At 36.3% G+C, this 14789-nt stretch overlaps 1 protein-coding gene across 1 annotated transcript in view; it reads left to right on the top strand.

The window, feature by feature from the left end:
- Positions 1-2669, top strand: part of RAB18 (RAB18, member RAS oncogene family) — a 33847-nt gene extending 31178 nt beyond the window's left edge. Inside the window, exon 7 of the mRNA XM_077771722.1 lies at positions 1365-2669. Coding sequence (XP_077627848.1) covers positions 1365-1540 — 176 coding nt within the window. The 3' untranslated portion in view covers positions 1541-2669. The remainder of the gene's footprint in view (positions 1-1364) is intronic.
- Positions 2670-14789: the final 12120 nt, after the last annotated feature.

The following is a 14789-nucleotide window of genomic DNA, read 5'->3' as shown; positions in this document are numbered from 1 at the left end:
GTGCCACCCCCCCACACACACAGTTGTAACTCTGTATATAACTTTTGACTCCCCCTGAACTGACCCGCTAATAGCCTACAGTTGACCTGAATGAAGCCTTACTGGTCAACAGTCAGTTAACACATAGTTTGTATGTTATGTGTGTTACACACCAGATTCTTACAACAAGTAAGCTAGAGAAAAAATGTTGCTAAGGTAATTGTAAGAGAAAATACCTTTACAGTACTGTGCTGTATTTATGAAATAAAATCCATGTATAAGTGGAGCACACAGTTCAAACTTGTGTTGTTCAAGGGTTGACTGTAGTTTGAAGAAAAACTGTGAGTTAAGAAAGTGGATTATGTAGATAACTCTGGATGACGGTTTTGCTGTGAAGTAGAGACCTGGGTGGCTACGGGAAGGCTTTGTAGGCTGGAGGACACTGGGATTGGTTGCTTGGGCAGCAGTAAGGTGGACAGTAACTTTGGCAGGCTTTTTAGCTGACTGATGTGATCCAGTAGTCGGGGTACGTGATTTTTCAGTGAACGAGAAAGGATGGGATCCGAGGAGCTAGAAAAGGGGGTGCTCCTAGATGGCAGTCCCCACATTTCATGCACCGTTACAAGACTGAAGGCAGAGCGTAAGGTTACAAATGCAGGCAGGTTCGTAAACCCCTTAGTGGGATGATCAGTAGCTCCTGTCAGGTTGTTTTTATTTTTCTTAACATAAAGTTAGGTCATGAGCCGAGATAAGAAGCATTTTATGATGAAGGAATAAGAGAGTCCTCTCAGACAGTGAAAAAGGTAATTACTAGGGAAAAGTAAGATAGGGGAGAGGGGCTAAATGTGCACATGAGTTTCATGAGCATAAATGTAAAAGGAGACCAGCGTCCATGTTTGTATGTCATTTATCCAACCGCCTGTAGCTGCTTGGTTACAGGCACAGAACAACCAGATTGTTCAACTTGGAGCCTAAATTTCCTTATTTTGAAATGGGAATAATATCTGCTTTGGGGCTGATTTTAAGAGCTAACTGAAAAATTAAGGAGGAACTTTGGCATACTGTATGAGTAGGTTTTACAGTGCACAATGCTGTCACAAAATCTTGGGCTTATATACTACTGTTGTTGTGGATAGAATTCAAATAGCTCAACTTGGAGAGTTGGTGGGAAATTCATGAATATCAAACCTGGAGGGAGAAGTTGCTCATTTGTCTCTATATATTGCGGCTGATATTAATAATATCATAATAATAATATTTTCCCAGAAAATAATATTTTATTATTATAAAATATATAATAATAAATATAAAATAATAATTTCCCAGAAAAACCTAGGAATATGAACAGAAAAGAATATTCTATGACATTTTTTCTTGGATTTCAGAGGCAAGTGCAAAAACCTGTGATGGTGTTCAGTGTGCCTTTGAGGAACTTGTTGAGAAGATCATTCAGACGCCTGGACTGTGGGAAAGTGAGAACCAGAATAAAGGAGTCAAACTGATACACAGGGAAGAAGGCCCTGGAGGAGGAGCCTGTGGTGGTTACTGTTCTATGTTATAAACTCTGGGAAACTCCATCTCTTGCATATTTGATCAGATAGTGACATCTTTCTGTATATAAACTCTTTAACTGCTCTTTTAGGGACCTTGCAGTTTGCACATATTTGTTTTGTATCATGGCAGTAAATATTTGCAAGAAATCCCACTCATCGGCTTTCCCAGGTAAAATGTTATGGTTAAGCATGCACAATTTGCAGTCTGCAGTTTTTTATGTAACATAAAACAGGTGTGCTTTTTTAAGTACATTTGATTTTATGATTTACATTTATCATGTGATAAAAAAAATCCACCTATCTAGTATATGTTGATACAAGGTCTACTTTTGGTCTCCTCTTTGCATAAATACTCCTATCAATTACTGAATTAATTGGTATGTAGAACTCCTAGAACTACTGGGAGATATTCAGGTATCATCAAACCTGGCAAATTTCCTTTCAGGAATAACACAGAGCATGATTCCACAGCTTTTGTAGGGTATTTGCTGACAGATTCTCTTTTAGTACTAAGCAAAATTCTCTTTACAGGACGCAGTCCAGGCCGATTTATAATTAAATCTCTGTTCTGATGATGCTTCTGAAATAGCATTGATATGTTAAGAAGTTTGGTCTTACTTTTACATTTTCTTCAATGAGTAGCTCAGTTGCTTAACTGGAGTTTTAATTCTGTGATACGTACATTGGATTCTGACCCTTTGTGCAGCCTTTTTAGTTCTGTGGTGTTTGGCAGAATGGAAATAAGATTTTCCCTCATTTTGGTTTCAGGAGGATGAGGATAGTATGTTTATGTAATTCATGTAGTACTTAACACTTTTAAAACCAACACTTTTCCCCATAAATGTTGATGGTGTTTGTTCAGGTACCTCAATTGTAGCTCGTGTAATATTTATGAACATCTGTATCTTATGACTTCCGTAAATGGCTAGTTGATATTCAGAAACCTATTTCTGTGTGTTGAGGGTTGGGAGAAAAAAAAGAACACTAAATGACCATTTGAGAAAGACGTATTGCTTCCAGATTTTGATGTGTGTGGGAAAATACTGTTGCAATGAAAATCTTGGTAATTTACTGTAACAAGTAGCCAATAGTTTATCAAAACCAACTTGTACAGACTAATAAATCTTTTCCACAGTCTTCAGTTTTCTAACCTCTTGCTATTATATATTGCATATTTTTTCTCTCATCTGTTATTTAATTTACATTGATATTTGCTATTTTAAACCCCCAAATAAGTTATTTGTCCTTTCAGGCAGGTTACCATAATATCCCTCAGTAAGATTTCTGATACTAATTTCTGGGTAGAAATACTAATTTGTTCAGAGTTGCAAAGTGATAGACTTTTTTTGGGTCACCTTTGCAATACTTGTGATAGTGGATTTACTTCAAGTTGGGTTCTTTCTAAAATGTTCACCTTCATATAAGAGACCCTTACGTTCTACTTGGTTCACACTTCTTAGACTATATTACGTGTGATTAAAGGTTATATACATTATATATGTATTTACTAAATATAAAACATTTACTCCTTTACTGTTGGAGAAAGGTAGCTAACTCGTACTTAAGGATTTGTTTGTGTTACATTAAAGCTGTAGATCTGTATATTTATGTACTGTCTGTATTGACAAGACATTTATTTTTTGTTTGTGGCTTTTTGTTCCTCGAGCTTTATAATCTTTTTGTGCATTAGATTCTCCTGTTGATTTGGTCAAAATTTGAATACATATGAGTCAATTACTTTTAAACACTAATTTTGTTTGAAGATTTATATTGTAACCTTTTATAGTTTTTGAAATAAATACAGCCTGCTTTCCCTAGATGCATTTGTGCAGGAAGTATTCTACATTTCTGTTACTTTCATCGGCTGAGGAACATCCAAATATAGTGTGACTCAGATTCTCTTCTATCATATGGCTCTCACTTTACTATTTTCTTTCCAGCTTATTGTTTCATAGTGGAGGTATTTTTTGCCCCCAATGTTGATTTATTTAGAGAGAGAGCGAGAGTGAGCATGAGCGGGGAGGGGCAGAGAGAGGGAGAGAGAGAATCCCAAGCAGGCTCTGTGCTGTCAGTGCAGAGTCTGATGCAGGGCTTGATCTCACGAGCCATGAGATCATGAGCTGAACCCAAGAGTCAAATGCTTAACCGACTGAGCCACCTAGGTGCCCCAACAGTGGACGTTTTGTAAGTGAAGTAGTAACATCTAAAATTGGTCACTTAAATAGCTGAAGATTTTGTCAATTTCTTCATTTCCAAATCATTTGGAGTAGTTTAAAAGTGCCTTTTGCAGATGGTGCAAATCAGAACAGTTGGAATATAGTGTTTGGGATTCTAGGAGTGCTGATACAGATCTAAGTAAATAAATAAATATTTAATTTATATTTAGAGTAATAGCATTTATTGAAAGCTTTCTTGGTGCCAGGTCCTGTTCTAAGTGCTGGATTATTTCATTAAACCTCACAGCAACCTTAAGAGATTGGTTGGTACACCTATTATGCCCATTTTAAAAATGAGGATAATGAAACCTAGATATGTTAGGTAACTCCCCAAAGATCACATAGCTTAATGAGTGATGGAGCTGGATTTCACTGAAGGCATTTTTTTTATAAGTCTGTGCTCCTAACCACTGTTTCTTTTGCTGTGGCTGTTTACTAGCTTTTTGTTTTAAAACAACAGGGTTAAGCAGTTCCCCCGTTTTTTTTTCTTTAAATCATTCTTCTGCTATTTACTTTATAACCAAGAAATCTGAACTACTTCTGTTAAGTAAATTCCATTGATAAAAACTAACCAGGTAAGTCATTTGATGTAAAAGTTAAAGTAGTAGAGTGGGTGGTCTTTCAGTTCTCAGCCTTCTCAGGATGGAATGAAAATCCCTGGCTTAGGAAAGATACAAAGTCAGGGGATATATGGGACGTTAACTTTTTAATTGGCCTGAAAAAAGAAATTAAATCTGCGAACAGTCTTTTGCTTAAAATTGAAATATGGGGGAATGTTTTCATTTCAAGTACTTAGTTGCCACATCTACAGATTCACACTTGTGTTGACTTTCTAGTTGAATGCAGTGGAATTGAGCTTGATTTTGATTGATTGTACTTTGCGTACTCAAGAAATATATGTGATTCTGTTCAAGTGTGGGACTGGCCTCATAGCTCATAAAAGAATCCTTATATCATTACTTTTTCTATCTGTGAGATGGCACAGAACTACTTCATATCCATAATATCCTTAAAGATTTTTTTTAATTTTTTTTTTTTTTTTAAATTTTGAATGAGAGAGAGGGAGGGAGAGTGCACGCACGAGTGGGGGAGGGGCAGAGAGAATCCCAAGCAGGCTCTGTGCTGTCAGTGCAGAACCCAGTGCGGGGCTTGATCTCACAAATTGTGAGATCATGATCTCAGCTGAAATCAAGAGTGTCGAATGTTACCCAACTGAGCCACCCAGGTGCACCCCCTCATAATATCTTTAAACACAGTTTAGTGTATGGTTTTTCTGATTTTCAAATCAGAAAACTGGGATAATCCTCTAGGTCCTTTAGATTGTAGGTCTTCTCAGTATTCAAATATTATCCTTCTGTATCTTGTGTTCCATTTCACTAGTCATACTTTGGAAGTTTTTTGTCTGTTTAGATAGATAAAAGTATTTAATGTTTCCAGAAGATATTATTCTAGTTCTGACCCCAGCCATACCTTGGGTTATTAACTAGAGACTCCATCCTGGGTTTTGTCTAAGAATGTTGAAAGAAGTGAATAAAAAGAAACAAGTAGGCTAAATCAAGACTTGGAGCTAAGGAATATAAATCCAGATTTACAGATTTTATTGGATATTTGTATTTTCTTTAATTTCTTGCTCATGTATGCCGATCCCGCATTCACTTCCATGTCTTCTTTGGATAACCACCTTCCTCCCATCATGCATGTGGTTTAGATGGGATTGTCACACCCCCAGCTCTAGCTAGAGTGGATCTGGTTATCTTCAACCAGTGCTACTTTCTCTTTTCCCCATCCCTCAAAATAAATGGTTCAGGGATAGATACTCAGGCTTCTTAGATACAAGATGTTTGCTGAGGCTTCCTTAGGAACTGCTGAAAGAAGATACCTTCTTAGAGATAGTGTGGTGCGAAGATTCACGTTCTGAACTTGCTGCAGCTAATTTTTTTAACTACAAAGGAGCCTCAGGGCTGTACCAAAAAAATGAGAGGGAGTCTGAATTGGAGCCCTGATGCAATCTGGCACCTCTGGATCAAGTTGGACCTGAAATCAGATTTACTTCTGGACTTTTTACTTATGTGAGCCAATAAATTCCTTTTGTGTTTTAAGCCAATTTGAGTTGGATTTTCTTTTTTCTTGGAGCCAAATGTATGCTACCTGAGTGTACGTGTTCTTATTTGTATGTTGATATTTATTTGCATAGAGAAGAAAAAAGTAAAACTATCACTTGAAAAGCCATTACTCTTAAATACCTTAATATTTTAGTGAGGTTACTTTCTCATTTCTTCATAGATAAGTATTGTTATATTCATACATGTGATTTTAAGGACCTCTTGGTTTATAAGGCTTCCTGTTTTTTGGTTTAGTTTTCTCTGTCACATAAATACTCACATGAATAATTCTTACCTCTCTCCTCCCTGAGTTCATCAGTGTTACAACCTGGCATGTATATACCCTTTTTGCATTTCTCCATGCCTCCATGCTCCCCTCCAATGCAAATATGTGTATATACATTGTTACACAAAAATGGTATCATTTGTATTTTTCCCCTATTTTCTTTCTTACCTAACAATAGATTGTGAAAATCCCTTCAAACAAATTTATGTGCATCTAACCTCTATTTTAGTGATTGTGCAATATTAATATTTGATGGTATGGATTCCCACAATTTAACCATTCCTGTAGTAATGGGCATTTATATAGTTTCCACTTTTTTTGCCCTTGCAGATGTATTGCAATAAATACCCTGTACATAGATCTTGTTGTTTCTGTGGGATATGTACCTAAGAGTTGGATCCATGGGTCAAACAAAATGTGTATATTTTAGGTTTGATATATTTTATAGATGCCTTTCCAAAAATTTGTAACCATGAACATTTCTTCTAGCATTTCCCATCAGCAGCAGGAAGTAGTCTCAAGTTTTAATTGTTGTTACTTTATATTTGCAAGGTGTAACTTATTTTAGTGTGCATTCTCTGTAGAGCATTTTCTCATGCCTGTGGGCCATTTGGAGTTACTCTCTTTTGAAATGATTATTCATGTTCTTTGCCAGTTTTCCTGTTCAGTTTTTGTGGTTTTATATGAGTTTTTTTTATATAGTATAGATTTTAACCCCTATGTGTATGTTTTAAGCATTTTTTCTGACCTGTTTGTTTTTTCACTTTGATGATGTTACGGTTTTTATTACAAGTTAGTTTTTTATATTTTATACTTTCTGGGTCCCCCCAACTCTCAGGTGGTACATGATGTCTCCTTAGCCTCTTCTGAGATTGTTTTCTTTTGAACCAATAATAACTTGGAATTACTTTTGCTTATGACACAAGATAGGGAGCCATTTTACTCTTCTCCATATGGATAGCCAGTGTGCCTGCCCTACACATTAAATAAATTTTATTTTCCCTACTGAGCTGAAATGCCACTTTTGTCCTAGATGAAATTCCTGTAAGTAGTGGAATCTACTTTGGCCTTCTATTTTGGAGGTCTCTTAACCTTGGAAAGTTATATATCTTACTGTAATTGTTTTTCTTTAATCCTGTGTGTATCATTTTATACTTTAAAAAACATTCTTAGAAGGGCTGTGCAGGTCTCATCAGACTGTCTCAGGGGCCTGAGTTTTGATGTCAGTGACTCTATAATATGTTTTCGGCTGTAAGGTGAGTCCTTTCTCGCCTTTTTGCTCTTTGTTTTTTACATATGAGTTTTTAACTTCACTTTATCCTTTGCCCATTTTTTTGTGGATCCTTTTTTTTTTTAAATAAAGTTTTTTCTGAAGTGTGATGTGGCTACTGATCCTTTGCCATTAATATATATTGCTGAAGTCTTCTCCCAATTAGTGATTTCTCTTTTGAATTTGTTTGAAATATTGTATGATTAAAACATTTAAGCCAAAAATTTAGTCATTTTCATAATTTTTTAAAAACTGGGACTTTAATTGGACTCACATATTTCTATATTAATTGTGAGAAAACTGATTAATGGTAAGACTTGCCGTTAGGAAACATGAGCTATCTTTCTATCTATTCAGGTTTTTTACTATTTTAAAATTTTATAGTTTTCTTTGCATATGTCCTGAACCTTCTTAAAAATTGTTCTCAGAATTTTTTTTCCATTAGTGTGAATGGAATTGTTTTTCTTATTTCAGAATCTATGTGGATGCTTTTTCTGTCTGTCCAGGTGCCTAATCAGTTTGATACTTTGGTTTAAACTAGAGTTTCTTGGGGCGCCTGGGTGGCTTAGTCGGTTAAGCGGCCGACTTTCGCTTAGGTCATGATCTCGCGGTTCGTGGGTTCGAGCCCCGCGTCGGGCTCTGTGCTGACTGCCAGCTCGGAGCCTGGAGCCTGTTTCAGTCTGTGACTTCCTCTCTCTCTGACCCTCCCCTGCTCACGCTGTCTCCCTCTCTCTCTCCTAGAAATAAATTTAAAAAACAAAAAAAAAATTTTAAACTAGAGTTTCTTTGATTTCTTAGGTAAAATAACAATATAATTTATTTTAACATATATACCATTAATTAAAGGAAATTACAGGCATCTTGCTTTATTTTGATATTTTGGATGTGCGCCTTGACAAACTGTTTAGAGGAAACCTCCCATTTCACACCAGCTGTTAAGGCTTGCACACCCCAGCATTTGTAGAAGCCACTCATGCGTAGCTCCTTGGCCAGCAGTGCCCACCCACATCTTCCAACTGTCCCCAAGCCATCGCTCTTCTTGGATTTCCATGCACCAAGCTCTCCCAGGGATCCACCAGATTCTGACTCTTTTTCTAATGTACTGGGCTACTGTGTCTGTTGTTGATGACTTCATATATTGTGAGATTCATAAAATTGTGAAGATTGTATCTTATTTCTATACACTGAAATATTTAATTTTAAAAAGGGAGATTGCCTGTTAAGTGTAGGTTTCCTAAAAGTCACTATAGCATAATGGTTAGGAATTTGACATCAGAGTAGGCTCTTTATTCCAGCTGAGTTCTTTTATTACTGTATGATCTTGGGCCAGTACTTAATCTTTTTGGGTCTCAGTTTCTTCATATTGAAAATGGGATACTCTTCACAGCTTCATAGGGTTGTGAGCTAGGGAGCTAAGGAGTATAGAGCTTGACACTGTGTGCCTCAAGAAGTGTTAGCTGTTAGCTGTTATTAGTAGCATATCCTGGTTATTAGCCACCTCAGTTTTTCTGTTGTTCTTTAATCAATTTTTATAACTCAGAAAACAATACATTTTTTTAATGATTTTTCTGAAACAATAGGAATACTCAATAAATTTTTTTTCTAAAATTCTAGTTTCTCATTTATGTGTGTATATGTGTGTTTTTCTTTTTTCTTTTAAAAGCACTTTGTGGGTTTTTAAACAGGGAAACAGAAGTCTAGAACAGTGAGCTAGAAATAAATGATACAAAGATTTTTAGGTAGGTAAATTTCTACCTAGGTAGATAGATTTCTAGGTAGGTAAATGCAGCTAAGATACCTGTTGAGAAAACTTCCAAGTTCTTTTATTGCAAAGGGTATTGACAGCAGGCCTCACCTCAGACTTCACAACATCCCACGTGCCTTGGCACTCTGGTCTCCACGTGCCACAGGAGCTACGAGCCTTCAGCTTACCCTGTCAGCAAATAGTGTAGGCTCTTGCCACAAGACATATGTTCTTTTTAGGTCCATGTTCCTTTAGCCATATTTTCTTCACTAGGAATTTTAAGCTAGTTAAATATTCCCACGTCACACTTATACCACCTATGTAGGTTAAACACAACCGACATCCAAGTTTTCTGTAAAGCAACACTAATAAATCTTGTAGTGCTAGATAGATGTACATTTATAAACTGGTCTGTTTACACTTACCTCTCACACAGCTCACCTAATAGAAATATGATTAAATCACTCTTACAAAATGATTGGAGTTATAATACCAATAGAACTACTAATCACAAACCTACTAAAGAATGTAAAGCTTCATTTACATTCTTTTTGTCCTTGGGTGTTATTTCTCTATAGATGTAAAATCGAGTATTCAGATTATTTGAATACTTTATGGTTCTGTTATCTATTTGGTAGAAGTTCCTCTGTTCCTATTTTATTCAATTTTAGGGCTTTTTTCCGTCTGTGTTTAAGGGCTTACTTTTTTCATTCCTTTTATTTTATTTGATATTTTCCCCATTCCTATTGATGCCATCCTGATCTCACACCCTCCCCATATGTAGTCAGTATCACTAAGTTCTGGTTTCTTCCCCCTGTTTCTTTTTACAAAAATTATACAGTATTCTTTTTTCCATTTCCTACACAAAAGATAGCATATTATATACATTCTTGAATCTTTTTTACTTAATGTAATCTTAAGAAATCACTCCATATATCATCAGTCTGTGGGGCTCTTTCTCTCTCTTTTTTTTTAAAATAGTTGCAAGTCTGTTGCTGATTGCAGTTTATTCAATCAGTGTCCCATGAATGGATGGTGAATAACTGTGTTTGTTTCATTTCTCTGGATGATAAATTTGTAAGTCAATTTAAAAAATATTAAAATATATTTTATATAATATGTAAAGCACCCATTTTGGGAATCGCATTTTGATGTTTTTTTTTTAATGTTTTTATTTATTTCTAAGAGAGAGAGAGAGAGAGAGACAGCGTGAGCAGGGGAGGGTCAGAGAGAGAGGGAGTCACAGACTGAAACAGGCTCCAGGCTCTGAGCCGGCAGTCAGCACAGAGCCCGACGCGGGGCTCGAACCCACGAACCGCGAGATCATGACCTAAGCGAAAGTCGGACGCTTAACCGACTAAGCCACCCAGGTGCCCCAAGATGGGTTTTAATAGATATATATACACTTGCATAATCACTGTCACAATGAAGAGAAGGAACATGCCTATCGCCTAAAGGGTCCCTTGCTTGTAATGTTTGGTTCCCTTCTTCCTCCCACTTCCACTTTATCTGATGCCCTGTGGGGCTTCCTCTGTGGACTCCCAGCAGATTGGCCTCTTAACAGTCTTCACCTGTGTTTTCTAGACTTCCTTTTTTTTTTTTTTTAATTTTTTAAAAATGTTTTATTTTTATGTTTTTTTTATTTTTGAGAGGGGGGGGGGGGTGGCGTGGGGAAGGACAGAGCCTGTTGCAGGGCTCAAACCCACAAACTGAAGATCATGATCTTTTAAGGGCACCACCTTTTCTCCATTTTGCATAAATGCAGAAATAGAATAATCTGCTTCAGTGCCTTTACTATTAAGATTTGTTCTTCAATTCCTTTATTTTCAAAATGTTAGGAGTGCATAGAAACAAACATGTGCTTGGGTGTATCTCCTAAGCTAAACCAGTCACTGGTCTTTTAACTAGTGAGGTGAACAAGAAATTGTTTATAGGAAAAAAAGGTAGAAGCAAGGGATGAGTGTTCATAAATGAGGCCAATATTCTGGAGTGTATATACCAAAGTGAGTAAGTGGGAAAGCTGGGCAATGTCCGAGAGATGCTTGACTTAGAGATTTTGGGAGTAAATCAAGATTATAACCATGTAGGGCTACCTGAGGAAGTGGAAGAATAGGTAGTTGGAAGTGATGAGGGCAAGATGCTAGATGGGTCATGGATGTGGTTTTCAATCAGTAGATACACAGTGAATCTATTTCCAGATTCTATTCTGTTCTGACAGTGTAGTGCTATGCCAGAATCAACTGTTCGGGTTTACAGAGTATTTATAAATCAAGCTCTTCCCCTCACTACTTTTTTTAACAACTTATTTTGCCAATCATTTTATCTAATTACAAAATAAAATCCTTTGGAATTCTGACAGAATCGGCATTAAATATATATATTAATTTATAAACTGACACTTAAAAAAGGCTTCCTATCCAGATACATGGCATATCTTTGCATTTATTCAGTTCTTATTTTAAATCCTTGAGTAAAAGTTTAGAATCTCTTTCATATATATCCCTAGCTACATTTGTTGATGCATTTCTAGGCATTTTATCATTTTTATATTCCTACAGTGTATCAAGGGATTTAAATATTTTTTTATTTCTCATTATTTTCAGTAATAAAAATTAGTGCATATATATCTTATAAAGAGCATCTTACCGTGGTGCCTGGGTGGCTCAGTCAGTTGGGCATCCGACTTCAGCTCAGGTCATGATCTTGCCATTCGTGGGTTTGGGCCCTGCATCAGCTCTGCTGACAGCTCAGAGCCTGGAGCCTGCTTTGGATTTTGTGTCTCCCTCTCTTTCTGCCCCTCTCTGACTTGCACTCTCTCTCTCTCCCAAAAATAAATACGACATTCAAAAAAGTTTTTTAAAAAGAGCACCTTACCAGATCTGTTATTAATACTAATCTCTTTAGTACTTTTTATTTCCAAGGTTCATAATTATGTGTCAGGATAACTTTGTTCCTGATTCTATGACAGTCATTTTGCTCTTTGCCTTTTAATGTACTATTTCCTTTTTTAAAATTTTAAGATCTAGTCTTTCTGTTTCAGGATGTTGATGTGACTTCATTCTTTTAATATTTTACTTCAATCTTATTCAGAATGGCAGCTGAATTTTTCAAATTCATTTTTTTTTCACCTCCTATTGATAGCAGTAAATTGTTGCTTGGTTTAATATAATGGATTATGGTGAAGAGTTCCTGTTGCAAAATTATCCTTACAGTTTTGGAATATACTTTACTTGTCTGAACTATACTGTTAAAAAATATCCTTCTGGATCTAGCTTATATGTTTGTTTATAGCTTTTACATCTGTAAGCTATATGGACCATGGCTTGTGAATTTATTTGTCTTTAGCAACTTGAAATGGGCAAATCGTACATACAATTGTGGTTCTCCCCTCCACCATGTAGACTTCTAGGTGTTCCATTGTGTTTTATAGGAAGGGATTCAGTGAACACAAACTCTGTGGCCAACCAGGGAGACCCTCTAATAGCAAAGTAACTCATAGTAGATCAGTTTAGCCTAAATTTTCCAATTTATTGCTATTGAATTGTAAGATCTCTTAATTTCTTCTGTAGTTGGGGGTGTACCTTATTTATTATTCCTAATTGTATGTTTTATTTACTCCCCCGTCCCCTTGGTCAGACTTAGGTATTTAATCTACTTTATTTTATTTCTACTTTCTATTTCAAAATTTCATTTTTTGGTTTTTTACACTTTTTGTTTTGGAATAGTTACAGATTTGCAAATTGTTGCAAAGATAGTACAGATAGGTCCTATGTGCCCTTTACCTGGTTTCCACCCAACAGTTCTATCTCACATAACTATAGTACAATATCAAAACCAAGAGATCTACAGTGGTGCAATGCATATGTAGATGTTTCTATGCTACATTATGGGTGAATTGGTGTAACCACTATATTCAAGATACGGACAGTTCCATCACTGCAAAGATCCCTCGTTCTATCCCTTTATATCACCATTGCTCCCTTTCCCCCTGCCATTCCTGACGCCTGGCAACCAGTGATTTGTTCTCCAACTGTATAATTTTGTTATTTCAAGAATGTTATATAAATGGACTCCTACAGTATGTGACCTTTTAGGATTAGCTTTTTTTCACTCTGCATATGCCCTTCATCTACCTAAATTGTGCATTATCAGCAGTTCTTTAATTTTTTCTTGCTAGGTAGTGACAGCATGTATGCTCCAAAGTAGTTTGTGTACTCATTAACCTATGGTAGGCCATTGAAATTGTTTTTAGTTTAGGGCTATGCTGCTATGAACAGTTGTGTACACTGTGTGGATGGAAGTGTCCAGGAGTGTGGGTACGCTGTCATTGTCCTTGATTCTTAATTTTCTGTGACTCAGTTTTGATTTATTATATTTTTAAAAATGTTCTTTAATTGCATACTTATTTTATAGGCAATCTTATTTTTAATTAAACTTTTAAAAAATATTTTCTTTCTTTTCTTTCTTTCTTTCTTTCTTTCTTTCTTTCCTTTCTTTCTTTCTTTCTTTCTTTCTTTTCTTTTCTTTTCTTTCTTTCTTTCTTTCTTTCTTTCTTTCTTTCTTTCTTTCTTTCCTTCCTTCCTTCCTTTTCTTTTCTTTTCTTTCTCTCCTTTCTCTCCTTTCTCTCCTTTCTTTCTTTCTTTCTTTCTTTCTTTCTTTCTTTCTTTCTTTCTTTCTTTCTTTTCTTTCCTTCCTTCCTTCCTTCCTTCCTTCCTTCCTTCCTTCCTTCCTTTCTTCCTTTCCTTCCTTTCCTTCCTTTCCTTCCTTTCCTTCCCTTCCTTCCTCCCTTCCTCCCTTCCTCCCTTCGTTTCTTTTCTTCATGAGCAGGGGAGGGACAGAGAGAGGGAGACACAGAATCCGAAGACAGGCTCCAGGCTCTGAACTGTCAGCACAGAGCCCGAGACCATGACCTGAGGCAAAGTTGGTCACTTAACGGACTGAGCCACCCAGGCGCCCCTATAGGCAGTCTTTTTCAGTAATGGAAACATTTAAACCATTTTCTGTGGTCTACAGTTGATCTATTTTGATATCAAGTATTCCTTTTATTTGTAATATCAGTTTTAGTTATATCTTTGGTTAAGAGCCATTTCAAGGAGTATGGTTTCATTTCCTATTGGAAGTGCTTTGTTTTGTTTCTTTCCCTATAGTTTGTTTTTCATCTTCTTGTAAACTGCTTTACAATTCAGTTATGGTTAGAGAATGTGGAACATAAAAAATCTCTACTTTGTAGAATTCATTAGGGTTTTCTTGATAGCCAAGAACTTGATTTCCTTTTTCTGGTTGGTTTATATTTTATCATTAATTTTAAACTTTTACTTGGATAGGCCATGGATGGGCCAAGGCCACCAAGGCCAAGAGCAGTTTATCTGGCATGCTGCAATGAGACAGTATGTTGGGGTTGCTCAGTCTGGGGCATCTAAAGTTTTCCTAAGTAGAGGAGAGCTGTCCTACAAAGAGGGACCAGAAGGTACTTAGTCCTCAAGTCAGGAAAGATGGAGACCAGGAAGAAATATAATTACAGAAAGAAAAAACACCACTACCCACTGTCTCATAGATGTCAGGTCCCGTGCTTGGCTTTCACTTGTATCAATCATTAAACCTGTCAGTGTTTTCACCACGCTGTACTGTATGGAATATAT

The sequence above is a fragment of the Crocuta crocuta genome, unplaced genomic scaffold (assembly GCF_008692635.1).
Source record: "Crocuta crocuta isolate KB4526 unplaced genomic scaffold, BGI_CrCroc_1.0 scaffold457, whole genome shotgun sequence".
NCBI lineage: Eukaryota > Metazoa > Chordata > Mammalia > Carnivora > Hyaenidae > Crocuta > Crocuta crocuta.
Note: the sequence above shows the minus strand (reverse complement) of the source record. Positions and strands in the feature narration are given on the sequence as shown.